The following is a 27,673-nucleotide window of genomic DNA, read 5'->3' on the forward strand; positions in this document are numbered from 1 at the left end:
AACATCCCCCCCCACCCCCCATATGTTGGTATCTCAGTATTATTCATGTTTTAATTTCTCACTTAAATTTAAAAAAATAGTCTAGATCTCACTGCATTAGGGTCAAAAATTTCCACAGTACCTTAAACCCATGCACTCTGAAAATTCTTTCCAAAATATTCGCTTTTTTGTTGTTGTGCTTCAGATCTTTGCTAACTTCTGAATGCCAACTAAAACAATAACACTGGAGTGGAAACTATCTCATGGAGACCATTCTGGGAGCCGACATTTAAAGAGAAAAGTTTCCAACTTCCTTAGGTTAAAAAAAAAAGGTTTCCACCATTTTCAAAACATTCTCAGAATGTCTGAGTATTTAAAAGAACTTTTCTTCAGGGAGTACGCCAGTTACATTTAGGCTTTTTCTTAGGCAATCCTTTTTAAATACGGAAATTTCTCTACTTAATCTTTAGAGACAAAGGTTAAAATGTCTTTCAAATAGGAGTGCATCAACCATTAAAAACTAAATAAGACAACATCATTTTTCTTTGATAGCATAATATAATTCATCAAAAGGAAAATCGGATTTCTCTATTTCTAAACATATCTTTGACTGTTTCCTCTTCTTGGCCCAGATATTTGATTTTAGCTATTCAGCACTAGAAATTCTTCCTAGGAATTCTTCCGTCTTCTATCTGTTGCCCTCTTCTTCCTTTCCGTGTCTACGATCACAGTCCACACATGGGATCTCACCATTTCACAGGGTTTAAACTCGTCTTCCTCCTAGTGCCTTCCTGTCTGGTGCCACCCCACCCCAGCCCCCATCTTTTTTTTTCTTTTTCTTATCCATTCTGAATCTGATTTAGTAAGCCTGCTATCAAATTATGTCACAATCTAGTATAAATACCTACCTCTCCTACTTTCTTAGGCACAAATCCCCTATGGCCACTTCACCTGTTTTGCAAATATGCATGTGTTTTCTATAGCTGCTCATGTTTCTCTAACTTGGCTTCCCGTGATAACCAAAATAAAATCCCAAATCCTCACTATGTGCATAAGGCCCCACAGGATCTGAGGCCTTGTCATCTCTCTCACCCCATCTCCTTCCCCTCTCTCCCGCCCCTTATTTTTTTTTTTATCTTCATTTTATTGAGATATATTCACATACCACGCAGTCATACAAAACAAATCGTACATTCGATTGTTCACAGTACCATTACATAGTTGTACATTCATCACCTAAATCAATCCCTGACACCTTCATTAGCACAAACACAAAAATAACAAGAATAATAAGAGTGAAAAAGAGCAATTGAAGTAAAAAAGAACACTGGGTACTTTTGTCTGTTTGTTTCCTTCCCCTATTTTTCTACTCATCCATCCATAAACTAGACAAAGTGGAGTGTGGTCCTTATGGCTTTCCCAATCCCATTGTCACCCCTCATAAGCTACATTTTTATACAACTGTCTTCGAGATTCATGGGTTCTGGGTTGTAGTTTGATAGTTTCAGGTATCCACCACCAGCTACCCCAATTCTTTAGAACCTAAAAAGGGTTGTCTAAAGTGTGCATAAGAGTGCCCACCAGAGTGACCTCTCGGCTCCTTTTGGAATCTCTCTGCTACTGAAGCTTATTTCATTTCCTTTCACATCCCCCTTTTGGTCAAGAAGATGTTCTCCATCCCACGATGCCAGGTCTACATTCCTCCCCGGGAGTCATATTCCACGTTGCCAGGGAGATTCACTCCCCTGGGTGTCTGATCCCACGTAGCGGGGAGGGCAGTGATTTCACCTTTCAAGTTGGCTTAGCCAGAGAGAGAGGGCCACATCTGAGCAACAAAGAGGCATTTCCCGCCCCTTATTTATTATCTCCAGTCATGCTCACCTTTCTCCCATCTTTAGATATGCTAAATTCATTTGACCCGGGGCCTTTGCATTGCTCTTCCTTCCCTGTGGAAGGCTCTTTGAAATGTGATGCTGCTCCTTTGGCTCTTTTTTAGGTCTCAATTCAAATATCATATCCTTGCCTCAGAAGGACTTACCTGACTATTCGGGTTAAAAGAAGCATCTCTCCCACAAGTCATTCTATCACATTACTCGATTTTATCTTTTTCACAACCCTCACTAGAGCTTATTAGTTTATGTGTTTACAGTCCATTTCTCCTCTCTCAGAATAGAAACTATTTTATTTGCTGCCATATTCCCAGTGCTTAGATCAGAGTCTGCACATAGCATCTGCTGAATGACTGATCCTCTGGAATTCTCTCCTCTACATACACCCATCCTACTCATCCTTTAAGACTCACCACAAGTCTTATGTCATCAATAGGGAATTTATGTCCTCATCACCACTGCCTAAAGTTCAGTGCACCTAACATAGAACAGGTTTGTGCTAGGCCCTGGGAGTAAAACAATAAACAGAATATAGTTTTAATCCCAATAAACAGAATATAGTTTTAATCCCTGTGGAATTTACAATCTAACAGAATTCTACAAACAAAAGGGGTTTCTTCATCCTCAGCACTCCTATGGTAATGAGACTAATGTGGTACATTAATGTGATAATGAATCCTGATGTGCCCTGAGACACGCTGTCACCCAGGGGTGCAGGCTGCATGCTGAGAGAGCGAGCGTGTTGTGCCTTCCCAATCTTCGAAGATTCGCTCCTCTGCAAGCATCACATACCTGATGCACAACAAGCAAAAGAGAAGCCAAGAATGCTTTCCTTTTCCCAACCCTGAACTCTCTATAAGAAGGAAATTTGTTTGGATACTTTTCATCAGAAATCCAAAGCTTTGGAAAGGTAAATGTGCTGGAGGGGAAGAAGGGAATGTTTGTTTTCCAAATAAACTATGTTTACCTGCCAATATGATGAAATTAAATGTTATATGTGAAATGCTGTGTGTGTGTGTATATATATATATATATAAAGCCTAATGTTGGTGTTAGTTAACTTTTCAAAGGCCTACATGCTTGCTGCCCAAATAGAGTGTAAATTCTTTAATGTAGGGGTCATGTCTTACACTTCTTTCTCTTCCATGCCACCTGAGCACAGAGCAGACAGGATTCTAAATAATTATACCAATTCTTAGTTCTAGACTTAGTTACTGTCTTTTGGATGTAAAATGCTTTATTGTGATAATGATCAATGCTTATTCTGGATTACTGAAGATAGATATATCTTTTTAAAAATTCTACAAAAGACACATTTGCTATTGCCATTAAGAAAAACATTTTTTTTCTAAAACCAGAAAAAAAAAAAAAAAAAAACCAGTTATTCACCTTGAGCTTCATTTCTCTCAAGAAATAAAACTTGAATAAGAATCCATCAGACAAGAATTTAAACACACAAAAGATCTTAAAATATTGATTGGTTGTTGCATCTCCTAATACCTTTAATTGGTTTACCCCTTAGGCCCAGGAAATACATATTCTCTCAGAGAGAGTTAGTATCTTATAGCATCAAGTATCAAATGTAAATTGCCACATTAATTCATAAAGAAAGTAAAAATAAATGTAAACATAAACACCCAAAGAACAACTTATTCATCATCAACATTTGAACAAGTATTCATATTTTTGTCATCAAAATTATTTAAGTAAAAATTGGCATAAGGAAAACATGAATTTCTTAAATGTCCTAATCTGAATTTTTGTTAGTTCAAGTTAATTTGTTACTGTAACATATAAGATGATTTTAAAGATGAGCTGCTTAAAAGAAGATTAAAGGATTTTAAATAAAACAAATACGTCTTTTTATTCCTCGTGTCTTCTTTTCATAATATAATTCTTTGTGCTAAGATTTAGAATAAGCAGCAACAAAAAAGACCACTGAAAGGATCAGGCATCTGAAAGTCACTTTTAGCTTCCAGAATATAAAGCTGATTTCATTAACTATCTGACCTTATCCTGTCTGAACCATTCAAGCTACCTCTCCAAAATTAATTATGCTCCAGTCAGCTTCGACTGGAAGCATTTCTCTAAATGGTTCATTACGTGCACTGGCAGGTGCGAATGAGAACCTGCGCGCAAGAAAGGAAGTTCAGGCAATGACTGAGAAACTGAGTAATGATGTCATGTAAGACAGCCAATGCATGAGCAAAGACAATGTTAGATCTTGTGGCAGCTCCAGAACTGGAGGTGCTTATTTATTCTTTGCTTTGCTCTGAAAACAAGTAACAAAAATGCAGACTTTGTATCAATGAACATAAAAATTCTGCCAAAGTATATGTGTTAACATACAGAGAGCCCAAGGCTGGTTGCCAGCACCCCTAGGAATCTGTAATTACACACCAGCAGGTAGAGATCTTACTGTGACTACTTGGGTGTGTTTAACTTTCAACAAGAAAAGCATTTAAAAATCTCTTTTCCCAAATGCTTGTCAGTAAGTTTCCAATTTCAGTTATCACTGACCACTGCTTTTATGCTTGGTATACAGTTATGAAATTCAGCCAACATCGTGACATTGTGAGGGTTTTTAAATGATGGTTTTCCTTCTTTTCCAAAACGTTGATACAACCTTAATTCATTTTTCTGGCCTTACTGCACTAGCTAGACCCTTCAAAGTTGGATAAAAGTGGTGAGAGTGGACATTCTTATTTCACATCTCAAAAGGGAATGCTTTTCGTGTGTTCCCATTATGATGTTTGCTGTGTTTGGCTTTGGTTAAGCTAGATTTTAAAATCATAAATGAATAATATATTTATCAAATTTTTTCTGCATTTATTGCAATGATCCTATGACTATTATACATTCATCTGTAAATGTGGCAATAACTGAGTTTTAATGTTAAATCAATTTCATTATGATGAACTCCTGAGAAAAAGACAATTCATCATAATGTATTATCTTTTTTTCCTCTGAAAGGTTTTTTTAATTCAATTTTACTGAGATATATTCACATACCATACAGTTGTCCAAAGTATACAATCAATTGTTCACAGCACCATCATATAGTTGTGCATTCATCACCCCAATCTATTTTTTGAACATTTTCCTTGCGTCAGAAAAAGTGAAAATAAGAATAAAAAATAAAAGTAAAAAAGAACACCCAAATCATCCCTCCCCTCCCACACTATTTTTCATTTAGTTTTTTGTCCCCATTTTTCTACTCATCCATCCATATACTGGATAAAGGGAGCGTGATCCACAAAGGCTTTCACAATCACACTGTCGCCCCTTGTAAGCTACACCGCTATACAATTGTCTTCAAGAGTCAAGGCTACTGGGTTGGAGTTTGATAGTTTCAGTTATTTATTTCTAGCTATTCTAATACATTAAAATCTAAAGAGGATTGTCTATATAGTGCGTAAGAATGTCCACCAGAGTGACCTCTCGACTCCGTTTGAAATCTCTCAACCACTGAAGCTTCACTTCGTTTTATGTCACATCCTCCTTTTGGTCAAGAAGGTGTTCTCAATCCCACGATGCCGTTTCAGACTCATCCCTGGGAGTCATACCCTGCATTGCCAGGGAGATTTCCATCCCTGGAAGTAAGATCCCATGTAGTGGGGAAGGCAGTGAGTTCACCTGCCAAGGTGGCTTAGCTAGAGAGAGAGGGCCACTTCTGAGCAACAGAGAGGTACTCATGGGGAGACTCTCAGGCACAATTATATGCAGGTTTAGCCCCTCCTTTGCAGTAATGAGCTTCATAAGGGCAGGCCCCATGACAGAGGGCTCGGCATACCAAGCCGTCAGTCCTCAATGTTTGTGAGAGCATCAGCAACAACCCAGGTGAGGAAGCCCAGCACTTCCGCATTTTCCCCCAGCTCCTGGGCGGGGAGGTGGGGGGAGGCCCTGCATATATATTTTTATTCTCTGCCCAAATTACTTTGGGATGTGTTGCTATTTCACTCTAATTTATACAGACCTACCATATCTCATTTTCTATTCAAAGTTCCATGTAATTGTGGTGTTTGAACAAGCTGACTATAGAAGTTACATTGTTTAGAAAATATAGATCCTGCACCAAATGAACATCTCTTCCCTTGGTCTCACATGGAAGTTGAAGTTTGAACACAGTCAACTTCACCCTTTAACCTTTGGCCCAATTTGCCCTAGTCTTAACCAGATCTGCTTTGTTCATATCTCTAATTGAAGTCTGGGCTCTTTTTCAGCTTTTTTTTTTTTTTTAACAGTTGCTGTATGTGTTAATACTGACTGACATTCATATCTGTTGAGCTCTAGCTCTTAGTTTCAGGTATCACACAGATACCCAATGTTCCAGAGACCAATAAGATAGCCATTACAATTCAGGAACAGATTTGACTGCTGTAAGAGCTTACAATCTAGGGATCATTGCAATAATCGTTTCCCTGTTAGGCTGTGCTCTAAAATTCAATTCTGAGTTTACACATTGTAGTTAATCCATATTGGTGAGGGACTATAGTGTTTGCCTTTGTTTCTGGCGTACTTCACTCAAAATGCTGTCTACAGGATCCATTCATCTCGTTGCATGTCTCACAGCTTCACTCCTCATAGTTGCTCAATATTCCATTATAAGCATACACCACAGTTCACCATTCTGTTCCTCAGCCGATGTACCCTTAGGCCACCTCCACCCATTGCAAATCACGAATACTACCTCCATAAACACCAGTGTGCAAACGTCCATTCACGTCTCTGCTCTGAGTTCTTCCAAGTACATACCCTACAATGAGGCTGCAGGATCTTATGGTCCCCACATACCTAGCTTCTTGTGGAACCACCACACTGACCTCCAGAAAGGCTACACCATTCTGCCTCCTCATCAACAGCAGATAGGTACATCCCTCTCTCCATGTTTTCTCCGGTACTTTTACCCTTATTTATAATTTTTCCTACAATTTTATATATTCACATACCATACAATTATCCAGTGTACAATCAGTTGTTCACGGTATCATCATATAGTTGTACATTTATCACCACATCAGCCCTTGGACATACTGATTACTATGAAAAAGGTTTTTTTTTTAGTGAACAATAAAAAATATAATAAAAAGAAAAATAAAATGTCATACAATATAATAGTAAGGACAGAAAACAATACCACTACCAAAAATCCCATATTCCTCCCCTATATCCCCCTCTCACACCCAATTAGCTTTGGTATATTGCCTTTGTTACATTTAATGGAAGCATATTACAATGCTACTGTTGACCATAGACTCCAGTTTGCTTTGATTATATTTTTCCCAAATACCATCCCTTTTTCAATGCTCTGCATGGTTGACATTCATTTGTTTCTCCCACATGTAAAAACATTTTTATATTTGTACATTTAGTAACAGTCATTGGCCACTCCAGTTTTTGCCAAGTTATAAAGTCCCAGTCTTTATCATGTCTTTACCTCTGGTGTCATACATTCCCCTATCCCACCTGTTTCAGCTTTACTCACAGACACCTTTGTTTAGCGTACTTACAATATTGCGCTACCACCACACAGTATTATGCTATCTATTTCTGGATCTACACAATCAATCCTGCTGAACATTCTGTAGTCCTTCAGCATCAAATGCCCAATCTCTGCACTCGTTCTATCTCCTGGTAGCCTGTGTTATCAGCTTTTAACTCTCAAAGTTTGCTCACTGATGTTAGTTCATATTAGTGAGACCATACAGTATTTGTCCTTTTATTTCTGGCTAACTTCACTCCACATAATGTCCTCAAGGTTCATCCATATTATTATACATTCCATGTCTTTGTTCTGTCTTAAAGCTGCATAATATTCCATCATGTGTATATAGCATAGTTTGTTTATCCACTCGTTTGTTGATGGACATTTCGGCTGTTTCCATCTCTTGGCAATCGTGAATAATGCCACGATAAATATCGGTTTATAAATGTCTGTTTGTGTCTTAACTTTCAGTTCCTTTGAGTACATACCTAGCAATGGAATAGCTGGGTCATACGGCAAAACTATACTTAGCTTCCTGAGGAGCCTCCACACTGTCTTCCAGAGTGCTTGCTCCATTCTACATTCGCACCAACAATGAATAAGTGTGCCTCTTTCTCCACATCCTCTCCAGCACTTGCCATTTTCTGTTTTTTTGGATAATGGCCATTCTGGTAGGTGTGAGATGATATCTCATTGTGGTTTTGATTTGCATTTCCCTAATAGCCAGTGAAGTTGAGCATTTTTTCATAATATTTTTGAGCCATTTGTATTTCCTCTTCAGAAAAGTGTCTGTCCATGTCTTTTGCCCATTTTTAAATTGGGTTGTTTGTCTTTCTGTTGTTGAGTTGTAGGATTGCTTTATATATTTAGGATATTAAACCCTTATCTGATAAGTGGTTTCCAAATACTGTCTCCCATTGTGTAGGCTGCCTTTTCACTTTTCTAACAAAGTCCTTGATGTACAAAAGTGTTTGATTTTGAGGAGATCCCATTTGTCTATTTGTTCTCTGGCTGCTCACACTTTGGGTATAAGGTCTAGGAAACTACCTCTATCTCAAGATCTTTAAGAAATTGCCCTACATTTTCTTCTAAGAGTCCTATGGCTTTAGTGCTAATGTTTAGGTCTTTGATCCATTTCCAGTTAATTTTTGTATAAGGTGTGAGATAGGGGCCTCTTTCATTCTTTTGGAAATGGATATCCAGTTCTCCAAACACCATTTATTGAAGAGGCTGCTCTGTCCAAGTTGCTTTGGCTTGACTGCCTTATCAAAGAGCAATTGTCCGTAGATACAAGTCTATTTCTGAACACTCAATTTGATTCCACTGGTCAGTATATCTATCCTTATGCCAGTACCATGCTGTTTTGAGCACTGTAGCTTTGTAATATGCTTCAAAGTCAGGCAGTGTGAGACCTCCCACTTCGTTCCTCTTTCTCAAGATATTTTTGGCTATTCGGGGCACCTTGCCCATCCAAATAAATTTGGTTATTGGTTTTTCTATTTCTGCCATGTAAGTTGTTGGAATTTGAATCGGCATTGCATTCAATCTATAAATCAGTTTAGGCAGAGTTGACATCTTAATTATATTTAGTCTTCCAATCCATGAACACGGTATGTTCTTCCATTTTTCAGGTCCTGTTTAATTTCTTTTAGCAGTTTCCTGTAGTTTTCTTTGTATAGGTCTTTTGTGGCCTATACAAAGTATTTAAGTTTATACAAGTACTTAAGTTTATTCCTAAATACTTGATTCTTTGGGTTGCTATTGTAAGTGGAATTTTTTTCTTGATTTCTTTCTCTTGTTGCACGTTACTTGTGTATAAGAACACTATAGATTTTTGCATGTTGATCTTGTAGCCTGCCACTTTGCTGTAGATTTTTCTGGATTTTCTACATGTAAAATCATGTCATTTGCTAACAGTGAAAGTTTTACTTCTTCCTCTCCAATTTGGATGCCTTTTATTTCTTTTTCTTGCCTAAATGCTCTAGCTAGAAATTCCAGCACAACGGTGAATAACAATGGTGACAGTGGGCAACTCTGTCTCGATCCTGATCTTAGAGGGGAAGCTTTCAGTCTTTCCCCATTAAGTACGATGTTAGCTGTGGGTTTTTCATATACTGTCTTCATCATATTGAAAAAATTCCCTTCTATTCCTATCCTTTAAAGTGTGTTCATTAAGAAAGGATGTTGAATTTTGTCAAATGCCTTTTCTGCCTCAATGTAGATGATCATGTGGTTCTTCTGCTTTGACTGACTGATGTGGTGTATTACATTAATTGATTTTCTTGTGTTGAACCAGCCTTGCATACCTGGAATAAACCCCACCTGGTCATGGTGTATAATTCTTCTAATGTGCTGCTGGATTCGATCTGAGAGTACTGTGCTAAGGATTTCTGCATCTGTAGTCATTAAAAAGATTGGTCTATAATTTTCTTTTTTTGTAGTATCTTTGTTGACTTTGGTATAGGGTGATGTTGGCTTCATAGAATGAGTTGGGTAGCTTTCCCTCCTTTTCAATTTTTTTGAAGAGTTTCAGCAGGATTGGTATTAATTCTTTCTTGAATGCTTGGTAGAATTCACATGTGAAGCCATCTGGTCCTGGGCTTTTCTTTTTTGGGAGCTTTTTGATGACTGACTCAGTCTCTTTATTTGTGATTGGTTTGTTGAGGTTGTCTGTTTCTTCTCAGGTCAATGTTGGTTGTTTAGGCTTTTCTAGGAAGTTGTCCATTTCATGTAAGTTGTCTAGTTTATAAGCATATAGTTGCTCATAGTATCTTCTCATCATCTCCTTTATTCCTGCAGGGTCAGTAGTTATGTTTCCTTTCCTGTTTCTGATTGCATTTATTTGCATCCACTCTCTCCTATCTCTCTCTCTCTCTCTCTCTCTTTTTTTTTTTTTTTGTTAGCTTAGCTAGGGGTCCATCAATTTTGTTGATTTTTCTTGAAGAACCAGCTTCTAGTTTGGTTGATTCTCTTTACTGTTTTCCTGTTCTCAGTTTCATTTATTCTGCTCTAATCTTTGTTATTTCTTTCCTTCTGTTTGCTTTGGGGTTAGTTTGCTGTCCATTGTCTAGTTCCTCCAGATGGACAGTTAATTCCTCAATTTTTGCTCTCTCTTCTCTTTTAATATAGGTGTTTAGGGCAATAAATTTCCCTTTCAGCACTGCCTTTGCTGCATTCCAGAAGTTTTGATATGTTGCATTTTCATTGTCATTTGGCTTGAGGTATTTACTTATTTCTCTTGTAGTTTCTTCCTTTACCCACTGGCTTTCTAAGAGTGTGTCGTTTAGTCTCCATATATTTCTGAATTTTACAATCTGCTGCCAACTTCATTTATTTATTTATTTCCAACTTCATTCCATTATGATCCAAGAAAGTGTTTTTTATAATATCAATATTTTTAAATTTGTTGAGACTTGCTTTGTGACACAACATGTGGTCTATCCTAGAGAATGTTCCATGAGCACTTGAGAAAAACGTATTCTGCTGTTGTGGGGTGTAGTATTCTATAAATGTCTGTAAAGTCTAGTTCATTTATCATCCAGTTCAACATCTCTGTTTCCTTGTTGATCCTTTGTCTAGATGTTCTATCCATTGATGAGAGTGGTGTATTGAAGTCTCCAACTATTATTGTAGAGTTATCTACTTCTCCTTTCAGTGTTCTCAGTGTTTGTATCATGAATTTTGGGGTACTCTGGCCTGGTGCATAAATATTTATGATCGTTATGTTTTCTCGATGAATTGACCCTTTTATTAATAATATAGTGTCCTTCTCTGTCTCTCTTGTTTTATTTTTGAAGTCTAATTTGTCTGATATTTATATAGCTACTCCCACTTTTTTCTGGTTGCTGCTTGCACGAAATATCTTTTTCCAATCTTTCACTTTCAGCCTATTTTTGTCCTTGTGTCTAAAATGAGTTTCTTGTAGATAGCATATAGATGGGCCTTGTTTTTTAATCCATTCTTGCCAGTCTGTGTCTTTTTATAGGGGAGTTTAATCCATTAACATTTATTTAGTGTTACTACTGTAAGGGGTACTTTCTTCTACCGTTTTGTCTCTTGGATTTTATATGTCATGTCTTATTTTTTCCTCTCTCTCTTTTTACCCTTCCTGATAACTTTCATTTCTACACTCTTCTCCAAACCTCTTTCTCCTGTCTTTTCCTATCAGCCTGTAGCACTCTTTTAGTACCTCTTGTAGCACCAGTCTCTTATTCACAAACTCTATCAGTGTCTGTTTGTCTGAAAATATTTTAATCTCTTCCTCATTTTTGAAGGACAGTTTTGCCGGATAGAGAATTCTTGGTTGGCAGTTCCTCTCTTTCAGTCTCTTGAATATATCATACCACTGTCTTCTCACCTCCATGGTTTCTGCAGAGAAATCTGTACATAGTCTCAATCCGTATGTAATGGATTCCTTTTCTCTTGCTGCTTTCAGAATTCTCTCTTGGTCTTTGACATTGGACAATCTAATCAGTAAGTGTCTTGGTACATCTACTGGGGTCTATTCTGTACTTCTTGAATCTCTAATTTTCTGTCTTTAATTAAGAGTTGGGAAATTTTCAGTGGTTATTTCTTCTATTATTCTTTCTGCCCCCTTCCCCCTTTCTTCTCCCTCTGGGACACCCATAACATGTATATTTGTGTGCTTCATGTTATCACTCAGCTCCCTAAGACCCTGCGTGTATTTTTCCATTCTTTTTACCATCTGTTCTTTTGTGTGTATGAAGTCAAATGTCTGGTCTTCCAATTCACTGATCCTTTCTTCTGCCTGTTCAAATCTACTGTTGTATCCCTCAATAGTCTTTTTCATCTCCTCCATTATGCCCTTCATTCCCATAAGATCTACCATTTGTTTTTCCAAGTTTATGACATCTTCTTTATGGTCATCCAGCATCTTCCTTATATCCTTCCTCTCTTTTGTTATATCTTCCCTCAGTTCATTGACTTGATTTTTGAATTCACTTAGGAGATTTGTTTGAACAACTTTAATTAGTTCTTCCTTCAGTTCATTGAATTGACTTAGCATTAGTTGCCTCAATTCCTGTATCTCAGTTGATCTATTAGTTTGTTCCTTTGGCTGGTCCATATTTTCGTGTTTCCTAGTATGGCTCATTATCTTGAGCTGTCTAGGCATCTGACTTTCTTGATTAGTTTACTCTGGAGCTCGTTTTCACTCTTTTACCTAGGGTTTTCTTGTTGGTTGGCTTTGTTCTCTAACCTTTGGTGTTTAGTTCAGCTTATTCTAGGCCTCTAACTTAGGTTCTATTTAGTTGATTGGAGTTTTTTACCTCTTGTTTTTGTTTCTTGCCCTGCCTCTATGTAGCCTTTTTGTGTGAGGGTCTCCTCAGATACGGTCAACCCAAGCCAGGTTTTCCCAGTCCAGAGAGGCCCAGGTCTCAGGAAGAGGATATGGAGTTTCCTTGAGAATGAGACCCTCCTGTGAGACCTTTAGACTCTGTGCTTCTCCTATGCTGTCCAGCAGGTGGCACTTGCCACCCCACAGTTCCTCCACCAGTGTAAAGAAGCATGGAGCCTTTAGTTCTCCTGGTGACTCTGACTCTGTTGGGGGCATGGCTGACTTAAGCTGGTTTCTGAATTCCAGCCCATGGGATCTGAGTTCCCCAAATGAGGGCTGCCACTTGAGCTGGGCCATGCCCCCTTTTCTTGGGAGGTTATGGTCTTTAGTGAATTTTCTCTGCCACTAGACTTATTGCTTTGTCTCTCAGAGCCATCTTATCTCTCCTCTTGCCTGGGCCCAAATTGCAAGTCTTTGAGGCTTTCTGTAATGCGATTCTTAGAATAATTATTTTTAAAAAAGAGAGAAAAAAGATTTAAAAAAAAAGAAGAAAAAGAAGGGCCCAGTATAGACTATTTACAGTTCTTGCAGTTCTGATGGGCTATTGAGATGCAAAAAGACAAGGGTTGAGGGTGATAAAGGAACAATCAAGAAACCAGAAAAACCAGCTTTTCAGAGACGGGCCCTGTCCCATGGGTTTGCATATGTGCCTGATCCTGCTTGAGCCCGGCCTTTCTCGGTATTATGTTTACCCCAACTCCAAAAGTCTCTGTTTTTATTTTTTTCACTGTTTTTGCTAGCCCTATCTCCTCTCTTCCGGGCTGACTGCTCCCAGATTCTCTGGTGTCTGGTCTCAGTTTGTCTATGGTTGGAGTTTTTGTTCAGCAGTATGTTAATCAGTGCTGCAACTGCAGTTCTCCCTCCTGGTTCCCAGCACCGATGGCGCCCTCCTCCCTCAGGACTGTGCCTGGCAGAGGGAGCGGGGGACCCCTGGCCATGAGAACTTACCGATTTTGCTGATCTGAGCTGCTCCACGCATTTGTGAGTGTTATACGAAGTATGTCCAAACTCAAATTTCTATGCGGTGTCCAGTCCACACAGTTCCTGGCTATCTACTACCTGCCCCAGAGGAGTAACTAAAACCCACACCTCACCACTCCACCATCTTGCCCCACCCTCTCCTGTATTATCTTTTAATACACTGTATTTGGCTTGTTAATAAATTGCTAATGATTAAAAAAAAGAAAAACTAACTAAAACTCAAGTCATAAACATCTTTCTTAACTAAATCAAAATGGACCTGAATGAAAATTAAAAACCAAGGAAGCATAAAACTGTACAATAAAAAGAGGACCTTCTTTAATTCACTATCCTAAACAATAAACCAAAGAACCCTACAATGACATTTGTGATAGGATGAATAATGGCCCCAAAGATGTCCATGTCCTAATCCCCAGAATCTGTGACTATGTTACCTTACATTGTAAAAGAGACTTTGCAGATGCGATTAAATTAATGATTGTGATATGGGAAGATTATCCCAGATCATCCAGGTGGGCCAAATGTAATCACAAGGGTCCTTATCAGCGGGAGGCAGGAGGATCAGGGTTAGGAGCAGTAGATGTGACAAAGGAAGTGTGCCGGTTTGTATACTTATGCATTCTTGTGGGGGCAGATGTATTAGTGTGGATTGGGTTGGAACCATTGGTTCTGTGTCCATGGAGATGTGACCCATCCAACTGTAGGTGACAGCTCTGACTGGATAATTTCCATGGAGGTGTGGCTCTGCCCATTCAGTGTGGGCCTTGTTTAGTTTACTGGAGCACTATATAAGCTCAGATAGAAGAAGCTCATAGCTAGCTGGAGCTGAGACAGGCATTTTGAAGACGGCTGTTGGAAGCAGACACAGACATTTTGGAGAATGCCATTTTGAAATGCAATCTGGGAGCGAGCAGACGCCAGCCATGTGCCTTCCCAGCTAACAGAGGTTTTCCAGATGCTAATGGCCCTTCTCCAGTGAATGTACCCTTTGTTGATGGACACTTTATGGCCTTAAGACTGTAACTTTGTAACCAAATAAATCCCCTTTTATAAAAGCCAACCCATTTCTGGTGTTTTGCATTCCAGCAGCATTAGCAAAATAGAACAGGAAGCAAGAGGCTGTATGTAGTGATGCAAGGAAGGGGCTGCAAACCAAGGAATGCAGGCAGTCCCTAAAAGCTAAAAAGGTAAGAAATTAGAGTCTCCCCTTAGAGTCTCCAGAGGGAACCCACCTTACAGACACTTTGACTGTAGTCCTGTAAGACTCATTTTGGACTTCAGAGCTCCAGAACTTAAGATAATAAATATGCATTGTTGTAAGCCACTAAATTTGTGGTAATTTGTTACAGCAGCAAAATGGAAATTTACGCAACATTTTATTACACTTTTAAGGATTGTGAAGTTGTGTGGCTGTTATTATTATTATTAATTAAATTGAAGCTACAACAAATAATTACGAAAGCGGGTCTGGAATGCAACTGCCAGGCCTCTCCATGCCACCCACCTCTGTGGGAACTGCCAGCATCTAGAGAGCTCTGGAGAAAACAGAAGTCATAAGAGAAATGGGAAAACATGATTTTATGGAAGATAAAGCAACCATTTAATTCTTATCTACTACATTTTGAGAAAGTACAAGACTCAAAGAGCTTATAAATCAAGCGAAAGTGCTAAACAAGAGCGCAGCCATCAGCCTAACTTGGATAAATAAAGAGCTACTAGGTGTTATTTCAAGAATGTAAAAGTAGAGTCTGGAAAGTGAACAAATTTATCTACATAAAATAAATTGTCAGAGGTATCACCAGCATGCAAGGGTATATTTATATAGTTTGACCATAATATGATAAAAATCTGAACTCTCAACTCTCAACTATTAAGGAGAGAAATCTTTAGAACTTCTTTTAAGGTAATTGTATTCTAGCAGTGCTTTAATTTTCTAAGTAAGAAGCCCTCTTTCCACTCTTGGGAGGGGGCAAACAATGCAATACTGGAAACTGTCAGAAAACAAAAATGGTTTATGTTTATATTTATAGTCTGTATAAACTGCAGTCACTTACTTCCATCAATAGATGGTGAGCTTGTATTGTTAGGCAAAATACTAAAAGTTTACTAAAACTGAAGCATGAGCAGATTAAGGCAATGAAAAGTGCTTTTTAGGCTCTATCACATGAGGAGACATGAGAGAAAAGGCCAGACTGCCTGTAAATCACTATAACATCTATTCTTTCTTTTTTTTAAATCTTTCTTCTTTTTTTTAAATGCAATTTTATTGAGATATATTCACACACCATATAATCCATCCAAAGTATACAATCAGTGGCTCACAGTATCATCATATAGTTGTGCATTCATCACCACAATCAATTTTAGAACATTTTCATTACTCCAAAAATATAATAGAAATTAAAAAATAAATTTTTTTAATTAAAATAAAAAAAACCCAACATCCCAAACCTCTTATCCTCCCACTATGTGTGTGTGTGTGTGTGTGTGTGTGTGTGTGTATTTGTCTTTATTTTATTACTCATCTGTCCATACACTAGATCCAGGGAGTATCAGTCACAAGGTTTTCACAATCACATGGTCAGTCACACGATAAAAACCATCTAGTTATACAATCAACATCAAGAATCAAGACTACTGGGCTGCAGTTAAACAGTTTCAGGTATTTCCTTCTAGCTATTCTAATACACTAGAAACTAAAAAGGAGTATCTATATAATGCACAAGAATAATTTCCAGAATGACCTTTCGACTCTGAAATCTCTTAGCCACTGAAACTTTATTTTGTTTCATTTCTTTTCCCCTTTTTGGTCAAGAAGGCAATCTCAATTCCATGATGTCAGGGCCAGGCTCATCTCTGGGAGTCATGTCCCATGTAAGGTGGAGTATAACATCTATTCTTACCAAATTATCATAAAACTACAGCCTTCAGAACAAGTATGCTCTTTGTCAGCAGTAACAAAAATCAAATTTCTCAACTGAAGCTGAGGGTGTATGTGATTTTAACATTTTTTACTTGCTGCTTTATTCTATATGTTACTTCCTATTATTTAAAGGGGCATATCTGTGAAAATAAATGAATCTGTCAAAATAGTAGAATTTTCCCTTCTTTCTCTCCATGCTAGTTCTACCTAATACTACATAAAATATAACATAAATGTATTTTGAAAGTTTATCAATTTTCAGGCCACAAAAAAAAAAAAAAAAATCTTGAATTTTCCTTATTTTCCCAATACTTCTTTGTGAATAGATGGAAATAAATAATTCTTTATCTTAGAACCCTGAAAGAAAAGCTCCTTCTGTCCCTATTTCACATCCTCAGCACACTTCTCACCTGCTATTTTGATATTCAGGTTGGCATCCAGAAGCAAATTTTCTGCTTTTAGATCACGATGAACAATGTTCTGACAGTGACAAAAATAGACAGCTGCAACAATCTGTTTGAACTTCCGACGGGCTTCCTTTTCTGCCATTCTACCGTGGGCCACCAGGTGGTCTGTGTTGAAGAAGGACACAGTCAGTTCTCAACTGGACACTGGCGTAAGTTCAAAAGGTAGAGTGTGAGAGTTATGTAAGGGGGCCCCACCAAGTGAATGAGTTAAAGAAGTGTGACCCAAAAAAGGAAAGCAAAACACTTTTAGTCCTAGTCTGTACCTATAAAAATTCAGTAATAATTAGTATGTAAACTACTTTAAGTATTAAATCCTGTTATGCGTAAGTATGCCCTATCATAAGAGTTCTGAGGAACCTAATGGCATTTTTCAAGGCCCATAACATTGCAAAAGATATATATATATATATGCAAACATATACATGAAAATAAATATGAGAAATATTTCCTGTGTTAAAGAGTATATCAAAAAGTGGAATCACAGTAATAATGATTTTAAGAAAGAGTAGACAGAAATTAGCCATTGCCAAGGAATATACAACAACAACACTGCTTTATATAGGTCTCTTTTAAGGTTAGTGTCTATTCTATCTTCCCAAAGTTCTACAATTTGACATTGAAATGTACTTATTGGGTCACTATTCTCTTGAATACATAATAATATGCTTGCATCTTTATATCTGCATTATTTGGACTTATGAAATATTTTTAAAACTAAGTTACTAATTTGTAGAGGTAACATCAATAGAAAATTAAGTCAAGTTTCTACCAGCTTAAATGAAATCATTTCATTGGCCAAGGTACATCAAAAGAATTTTCCTGTGATAAACTCAGCAATACTATAAATCAGATTATACTCTGCATTTAAAAATGATTTGATTAACCCATAATTAATATAGTAAATCCTTTAAGTACTTTTTTCCAATAGCAGCAGTAGGTTTATACTGAACCAATGACACACATATCCTTGACCCAGTTCTTCATCTAACCAGTAGCCTATACAGGTCATGACAGTTGATGGGATTAGAAATGTTAGCTATGATACAGTTTTTACTCTGTTTGAAATCTCCAATAGTCTCATTAGCATTGTCCTTTAACCAAGTGATCCAGCCAGGAAAAGGACACAACTGCCATCATAAGAATAAGTGAGATAGCAGGAAAGTGAAAAACTAGACAGTATAAATAAAGGTATTGTTGTTGATTTGAGTGATATCTCACTCACCCTGGGAACGAGTCAGGTATATTTTTTCTTCATGTAAAAAAAGAAGTTTAGGGTAAAACATATTTACTGGTAATGACTGCCAAGATCAATAATTTAAGGTAAGAAATGAGAGAAGGGGGTGAAGAAGCAGAGCTAAAGGACAATCCAACTATATAGCAGATTTTGAAATCATTCAAACTGTATTCTGACCTCAAGAAATATAACATTTGGAGTGCAAATAATATTGTAATTTTAAGAATTACATCTTATAAGTAGATAATTAAAGTTATTAAGAACGACCCCTCAAAAACTTTTATACTTTTTCCTTTACCACACACAAGATATTCAGAGCATTTCCCTCAAAAAAAAAAAAATCATTATTATTCTTATAGCCAAGATTACCAATTTAATAGAAAAAAAAAAAGGAGAAAATAAGTCTTCAGCTTAGAAGTTAAAAGGACTAGAATGTAGCTTTCCATGGGCATTCAGAGGTGGTGATAAATGAGCTCACACTCTGGTGTGTTTAGGCTTCTGGTGAGATCCATCATATGAACTTTAAACAACACAAAGTCCCTAACTAGGGACAGTGATTTAACATAAGCTGTTAAAGAAATGGAAATCCATCAGATGTAGAACACTATGTTATATTAAGAGGCCATTCTCTAACACTACCTGTTCCTCTGACCTCCTAATTCTCTTAACCCAGGGCCTAATTATTCTAATAATATGTTTTAGTTGCTAAACTTTGTCTAATTAAAGAGCTTTGAAGAGACTGCTACTCTTGAGAAACATAAAAATAAACCCTTATGAAGGTTCCATCAGAAGCTCATTTGGCCAAGCTACCCATTAATTTAAATGTCCAAGAGACATTTGTCTGGCAGTAAATACTAATTAACCAGAACACATTAAAGCACTTCTTAAATATGACAGCATGATTAATTTTGTGATTTCCAAAACAAGTGATTTTCTTTTATTAAAAAAACCTTTATATTGTCTAAGTACTTCATTTTCCTCAAATGACTGCAAAGTGCTCAAAATTGTTACACAGGCTAGGAGCTGGCAGAACACAGCCTAGTTCTGCCTTGCCTCTACAATGACAAGCTGGTTGTCCTTGGACAAATCTTTTATACTGCTGATACCCCCACTTCTTGATCTGCTCAACAGAAGTCAGCTCCCCATTGCATGCTATAGCGAAAGAAAGGATAGCATATTTGGAAATAAACGTGTACTCTGATTAAGAGATATCATATGACATAACTAATTTTTAAGACATTTAATTTTTTAAATGCAATTTTATTGAGATATAGTCACACACCATATAATCTATCCAAAATATACAATCAATGGCTCATGGTATTATCATATAGTTGTGCATTCATCAGCACAATCAATTTTAGAACATTTTCATAATTCCAAAATAAAGAAAACAATAAAAATTAAAAATACCCAAAACATCCCATGCCCCTTATCCATCCCTATCATTTATATATATGTTTAAGACATTTAATTTTTAAAAGGTCAAAACAGAATATTTAAGCATTTGTTAATGGATCACAGGCTCTTAAAGATTCTGTAGTGCTTGAAGACGATTCTATACACTAAGTGTCACCGGTCCTGGTGCTGGTTAAAAGGTATTTGTGACAGCACAATTGGTAAAATAAAGTATAATACTTTCCCTAAAGCCACCTACAATATCCCTATATATACACAGATCTAAAGAAGATATGCAAATCACTTGGGTGGGGGGAAGGGTATTAGCTGCAAACAGTAGATGTTTTCTCCACTTTGGGAGCACAGTCTATATACAGGTCGATCTTAATGGCTTGGTCATTCAGAGTTTAGTCTCTGCTTTATTTTCATCCATTTTGTTGCCCTCCTCCCCACCAAAACCCCCTGTTAGTTTGCTTTCAGCTTAAGCCTTTGGGTCTGGTGGGTGTGCCAGGAAGCCAGTAGCCTGCAGTGGTTTTCAGTCCCTGCTGAAAGTTGCCCTTCAGCTGCCTGCTGACAAATGGCTGCTTTATATTCATTTATGCCTTAGAGGCAGGCAACAAAAATTCTTCAAGCTCAGATGTGAAATTAAACTTTTAGCGAAGAAATCCAGAGCAGGGGCCCAGCTCTGGACTTAACATCTGAATAAATATTGGGGTACTTTCAGAAGTCAAAAGAAACAAAATTGCTCCTGAATCCACTCAATATTTAAAGTAAAATATATTCTAAGCCTTGTCAGGATGAACACCAATTGCAAAGAATTCTAGGTCTCCTAAAATACTGGGTGGAAATACTACCCATATCCTCAGTTTCAGTCATCTCATACAACAGCCACAACCCTAGCTTCCTGGGGGCTCCTCAGGAGTCTAGATGATCCTCAGCTGGACACCTGCTAGGTCAACTCCATCCTTTCTCACCATCAATTAACTACTTTCCTATTTTGTCGCCACTATAGGTCTGGAGAAAATTTCAGGTTTTTTCTAACACATTTTCACCTTAACCATCCCAACCCAGGCAGGGGTGAGGTGACTCAGACAAAGGAGAAAATAGTCTCCTGTTTCAAGCTCTCATCAAAAGTAAGGAGTCTAAGTTATCTTTCTCTTTTTCTAATTTCATAAAACACATGGCATTGGATTTCTTTATTTTAATTTTTTTATCTGCTCTTTCTCACAGATAAAATAAAGTTAGTAATACTAAGGGATTTATCTACCCCACTAGGAGCAATATTATTTGAAGTGAAGGGAATGAATCCTGAAGTACTAGAGGACAAGCAAGCAAGGCTTGCTTTAGAAGTCACGGTCTGCAATTTTGTCCTGATCGTGCTCAGAAAGAAATATCTTGTGGTTCACATTTAGGTTGTAACCTTTCAAAGAGCAAAAATACACATAAGCCAGTGTTAGCTTCCCAAGACCAGCTTTACTGGAGTGTCAGAAGTATGCCACTAACGGGATAGTGGTGGGGAGCCAACATTTCTTAAAATAAGTCACTTTTCCACTATAAACAGACAGTGTCTCCATTTGTCTGCTAAGTCTACAACTCATAGCCGATCTAAAGCACAAGCTGAAAATGAACACACCCTGACAGCAGGTCAACCAACAGGGCAGAAACTTTTCATTTCTCATGATTAAGAAACAACCCAGCCCAAAATGAGGAAAAGGCAGCTTTTGTGCTAATCTTAGGAGGCTACCTGAAAAAATTTCTGCCAATTCCAAGCCAACCACAGCAACCAGTCCTTTGCTTTGACACTCAGTTCTATCATTTCGTCTTCTTACACCCATGGAAACGACTTCCTGTTTATTAAACAAATGCTTCTTTCCAAAAGAGCCAGGGCGAGGCCAAGATAACTCAGCTGCCTGTGAGCAGGTTACCAAGCGTGCACTCACTTTAATATATTGTCCTCTAACTCTCAGGCCTCACGCTGCTACTGACTAAAGGAAGAGGGTTTGTTATTTTGTTTTCCTTGCCAAGAATCCAGCAGCCTCACACCAGGCTTCTTTACTTGTCGCTGCTTCTTGTTACCATCTCTTTTCTTCATTCTTCTAGTTGTCCAGGCCAAAAACCTTGGCATCATCTTTCAGTCTTCTCTTTCTCCCATAACCCACATCCAATCTACTGACTCTACCTTCAAGATATCCAGAATCTGACATTTCTCACCCCCATCCTCTCCCCACTCTAGTGCCACCACCCTAGTCCAATGGTCACTATCTCTGCTGGATTACTGCAACGGCCTCCTAGCGTTACTCCTAACTAGTCTCCTTACTTCTGCAGTGGGCCTCCCACCAAGCACCTGGAAACAGCAGGGTAATGATACTTTGTGGTGTTTTGTTTTGTTTTTCTTTAATTTTTTATTTAAAATAATTATAGAGTCAGAGCAATCTGCAAAGATGGAATAGAGAGTTCCTGTGTACCCTTCACCCAGTTTCCCCCAATGATTACACCTTAAATAATTATAGTACATTATCAAAACTCAGAATTGGACACTGGTATACAAAGTGTGTGCATAGTTCTACATACTTTCATCACGTGTAGATGTGTGGAACTATCACTGCAATCAAGATACAGAGCTATTCCATCACCACAAAGATCTCTCTGGTGTTACCCCTTTATTCATAATCAGACCCACTTGCCTCCCCGCCACCCCACCCCCCCCGCCTCTAATTCCTGGTAACCACTAATCTTTTTCCATTTCTATAATTTTGTCATTTTGAGAATGTTATATAAATAGAATCACACAGTAGGTGACCTTTTAAGATTGACGTCTTTCATTCACCAGAATGCTCTTGAGATCCACCCAGGTTGTTAAATGTGTCAAACCTTTGTTCCTTTTTATTCCTGTGTAGTATTCATGTACCAAATGGTATAGATATACCAATGTCTGTTTGTCCATTCACCCATTTTTGTTGTTTCCAATTTTGGGCTATTACAAATAAAGCTGCTATGAACTACTGGGTACTGGTTTGGGTGTAAACATAAGTTTGTATTTCTCTGCAGCCACAGTAATTCTTCTGCATTCTAAACCAGATCATGATCTTTCTCCACTCAAACCCTCCAATGGATTCCCAGCTCATGACCTCTCATCTCCCCTTCTATCACTCTGGCTCATTCATCCTACTACAGCCACCCCCAGCCTCCTTGCTATTTCTCAAGCACACCAGACAAGCTTTGGCCTCAGGGCCTTTGTTCTTGGTATTCTTTCTGCCTGAGGGTTCTTCTCCCAGGTATATCTGCATGATCTTTTACAAAAGCATCACCTTAGAGTGAGGCCTTCCCTCTCTGCTGTCAATTCTCCCCCGGAAATTTCATATCAGCTTCCTCTGAGTACTTTATCACCATCTAACAAATTACCCATTCTTTCTTATTTAGTGTATTGTGTCTCCATGAGGACAGGGATTTTTGTCCATTTTGCTCACTGCTATATCCACAGTACTTGGAACAGTATCTGGTATATATTGGGTACTTGATAAATAGCTATTGAAAGAACAAAGAATGACTGAATGAATATTTATCCTGGCTTCTTAAAACTACTTTCTGGATCTAGGATTTTACTAACAAAATGAATGCTGAATTAAATATTAGTGTTCACCTCAATGGACTTGAGGGTCTTCCCAAGTCATCCAAAGAGGCACACTAACATTTATTAACTATCTTCACTTCTAAGGGTCTATAGTAGGTATTAAAACACACTAAAGGCACTCTAAATTTCTTGTCTCTCCCAAACAAAATAAACCTATTCCTTAAGGATTTCTGAGAAAACACAATTTCTTCATGAAACACTTGTTACTATAAGTTGTGCCTAAATTTTGGAAATTTTGACCTAAAATTATTTCAATTGTTTCCTATGCCTCCTTACTACATAAAAAAGAGTCTTCTGCATATGATGGGTGGTTAACAATTGTAGCTTAATTCAAGGAGTATCATCAGAGAAAAGATTATACCTTATTACAAACACACCTTCTTTTCACTCTTCATTTTGCACTAAACTAGGTTTGTAAACTAAGTATGTTTTAAACTATTTTATGAAAAACAAGCTATGCTTTTGATACTGAGTCCATTCACATCAAGGCATAAAGGAGGATTTGTTTTCTTATGGCTTCTTAAAAAATACTTTTAGACTAAGCATACGTCCAGGCAGCCTGTGAAACAGGATCCCACACATTCCTAGAAAAAGGCCTTTCAAGAATGCTATTCAGACTTTTCTGATGTCGTGTAAATATTTCTCATGCTACACACTAATGTATTAGCAAAGACTGGCTGGCTTACTTTGAAACACAGAAGTTCTTTCCTAATTCCTAATATAATCTGCAGACTCCACATCAAGACATTTGCTGTCAAAACGTTGCAACCCACAGCTCTCTAAATCCTCTTCCAAAGAGAACAACTAGAAACATACCAAAATAAGCAAAAAGCATGTTAAGTTGAAAGACTGTGAAGAGATGAACCCTTTGACCATTTTAATACTGCATACTTAAGCACTAAACTACCACTTCATTTCCATTAAACTACTGCTGCCCTATTATCGAAGCTGCATACTCTTGGGGTAGCTGGGCTCTGCAAATATCAGCTGTACCATCAAATGAAGAAGAGTTTTCACAGACACATAAGTGTTAACTTTAACCACATTCACAGACAAACACAAGGCAACTGCAATCTTTGGATATTAAAAGAAAAATGTTTTAGGTCCATGAATTTGTATGAGGGGCCAAAACTTAACTAGATCAACCTGGGTTTTCTGCTCTCAAAAGTAAGACTATTTTTCATCTCTAAGTGAAGTGACATTTGGAGAAGATTTGTGGTCTTAAATGGTTTGTCAATGAATTTCACATGGGCATTTGTTCTCACTGTGACACGAACAGCAAATACAGGGTAAACATAAGCAGATTTGAGTGTAAACGAATAGATCTAAAGATGGCAGGACCTGACATTTTTCAGGTCTATCCTCTATGTATCCTTCCATGATCCCCATGATTTAGTGGGAGTAGCCACTTCCTATATCCTAAACTCCACATTTACTCCAACCTCTTGGTTCATTAGGTTCTTTAGGCTAATGAAATCCTTTCATGAAGCCCAGCTCAAAATACTTCTTCCAACTCCCAAATAGAAAAACATTAATTTCTTCTCCCTCTGTGCTCCCACAGCATGTCCCTTGTGCTTCTCCAGGAAATTTAATCTATTCACAAGGTTATATCCAAGGCCAACATATGTGGCTAATGACTCCAAAATTAATTATTTCTAGTCTCATCTCCTGAGCTCAAACACATGTTTTCAAATGTCTGTTGAAAAACTTTATCTAGGTGTCATAAAGATATCTATATTAACATGGACCAAACTGAACTAATTTTCTCTATTTCTTCCTGATATAACCTGTTTCTCCTCCTGTAATCCCTATTACTATCAGTCTAGTTGCCCATGAACTCCTCTCCAACTTCTCTTTCTTCCTCACTACTAATATCCAATCACTTACAAAGTGTGGTATCTTTTCTACTTAAATTTCAACAGTATGTGCCTCGTCTCCATCTCTTTTAACCACCCTAATCCAGGGCCGTGTGATCTCACATGTGGGTTACAGAAAGGGCCTCCTCACTAGTCTCTTCTATCTACAGTCTCCCCCGCATCCCCATCATCCTTTGCACTGTCACTAGTTACTTTTCTAAAGCATCTCTTTGATCATATCATCCCTCTGTTTACAACTTTTCAATAAAATCCACTGCCTACAAAATACAGTTCTAACATCTAAATATATTTTACTGTACTTACTGTTTTATCCACATGGCGTACACTTTGCTCAAGCTTTTACTTCTAACTGCATTGCTTGTCTGCTCTTCCCACTGAATTTAAGTTCATCCTTTAAAACCCCAGCTCTCAAAGCTCATTTCTCGCTTTCCCTAGCATGCTCACCTGCTCTTAGAAGAACTCCACAATTTGTATTAAATGGCATTTATTCTATATGCCTCTATTATATTAGTGAACATATGCATTATAGTTATTTCTTAACATGTGTGTCTTTCTTCTAGACAGGGATTCTAGGTGCATGGATACATTTTCTATCAGTGAATTCCTGAAAGTGTAGAAACATACGTATAATATGCTTCCATTTGTGTAGAAAAGAAGGGGAAATAAAAATATGTGTTTGTGTGTGTATTTGTTTTTATTTTCCTAAAGAAATAATGTTAAATGAAAAACTTATTAAAATGGTTACTTATATAGGAGGATGGAAAAGGGATGAAAGGTAGACCTCCCTGAATGTACCCTATATTACAGCTTTAACTTTGGAAACATGTAATGTCTTACATAAGTAAAACAATTCAAAATTGAATCAAACAGATGAAAAAGTAATTTCTAAAACTCGAAAACAAACTGGAAAAAAAAATGAACCTAACTGTATATAAGTTGGTGGCATAATTAATCAGAGAAGAGTTTTTATGAAGCGATAGTGAAACACAGTCTCTCTTTTTTTTTTTTAATCATCATTTTATTGAGATATATTCACATACCACGCAGTCATACAAAACAAATTGTACTTTCGATTGTTTACAGTACCATTACATAGTTGTACATTCATCACCTAAATCAATCCCTGACACCTTCATTAGCACACACACAAAAATAACAAGAATAATAATTAGAGTGAAAAAGAGCAATTGAAGTAAAAAAGAACACTAGGTACCTTTGTCTGTTTGTTTGCTTCCCCTACTTTTCTACACATCCATCCATAAACTAGACAAAGTGGAGTTTGGTCCTTATGGCATTCCCAATCCCACTGTCACCCCTCATAAGCTACATTTTTATACAACTGTCTTCGAGATTCATGGGTTCTGGGTTGTAGTTTAATAGTTTCAGGTATCCACCACCAGCTACCCCAATTCTTTAGAACCTAAAAAAGGTTGTCTAAAGTGTGCGTAAGAGTGCCCACCAGAGTGATCTCTCGGCTCGTTTTGGAATCTCACTGCCACTGAAGCTTATTTCATTTCCTTTCACATCCCCCTTTTGGTCAAGAAGATGTTCTCCATCCCACGATGCCGGGTCTACATTCCTCCCCGGGAGTCATATTCCACGTTGCCAGGGAGATTCACTCCCCTGGGGAAACACAGTCTCTTACCTATGCACCCTTAATGGGATAAATCCCAAAGAAAAAAGAACCAGTAATCTCTTCATTATTTGAGGTATTGGTAATTGTTTTTAGTTGTTTTGAATTACCAATATTGGTATTGTTTTGAATCAATTCTCTGCCTTGCTCGCTCATATAAGTAATTACATTCAAGTCAATTGGAAACACAATTTTTAGCATAAGAGAAAAGAAATGTAAAGATATAATCAAGAAATAAAACTCTGGAATCAAAAGTTTTAATTGGAAATGTTAGTATAAACTCATGATTAACTTTTCTCTCTAAAAAAATATACATATTTCCTAGATCTCTTCTTTAAAAGGCCTATAAGCAATGATTACCCAGTAGCCCAGACTATGTCTCAGAATACCACTTTCCACCTGAAGGAACCAGAGCTTCTTGGAGAAATGTCTAATTCCAGGTCTGAGACAGGAAATGCTCAAGATTAGCCTGGAACATCTTGCCTGAAAGGAAGCTATTAGAGACTACTGGGGTCATGTCAAAAGGACACAGGAATCAACTTGAAGAAGCTATCACTGGCTACGTGGAATTGAGCATCAAAAGAATAATGAGCTCAACAGAATGAAACATCAAATATATTAAAATTCATGAGTTTATAATGATATTATAAAACAAATAAAATCAATTTCATTGGCTACCGCTGAAGATTGCTGGGAACCAAATCAGTATTCTGAAAACTGATACATAAAGGAAAAGACTCACATATTTATTTTGCCTTTCCTGTAGTTTATAAACAGTTTAGTTTATAAGGCAAAGTTTTTTACAGAAGAATTATAAGTA

The 27,673-nt window shown here is 37.5% G+C and overlaps 1 protein-coding gene across 8 annotated transcripts in view; it reads right to left on the minus strand.

Annotated features, from left to right (window-relative positions):
- Nucleotides 1–27,673, minus strand: part of SIK3 (SIK family kinase 3) — a 306,246-nt gene that overhangs the window by 79,717 nt on the left and 198,856 nt on the right. For 7 of the 8 annotated variants that reach the window (XM_037841541.1, XM_037841547.1, XM_037841548.1 and 4 more), the window contains exon 4: nucleotides 17,024–17,185. The exons of the other annotated variant lie outside the window; for it this stretch is intronic. In XM_037841541.1, coding sequence (XP_037697469.1) covers nucleotides 17,024–17,185 — 162 coding nt within the window. The remainder of the gene's footprint in view (nucleotides 1–17,023; nucleotides 17,186–27,673) is intronic. 8 annotated transcript variants of the gene reach the window in all.

Source organism: Choloepus didactylus, chromosome 6 (genome assembly GCF_015220235.1).
Source record: "Choloepus didactylus isolate mChoDid1 chromosome 6, mChoDid1.pri, whole genome shotgun sequence".
Classification (NCBI taxonomy): Eukaryota; Metazoa; Chordata; class Mammalia; order Pilosa; family Megalonychidae; genus Choloepus; species Choloepus didactylus.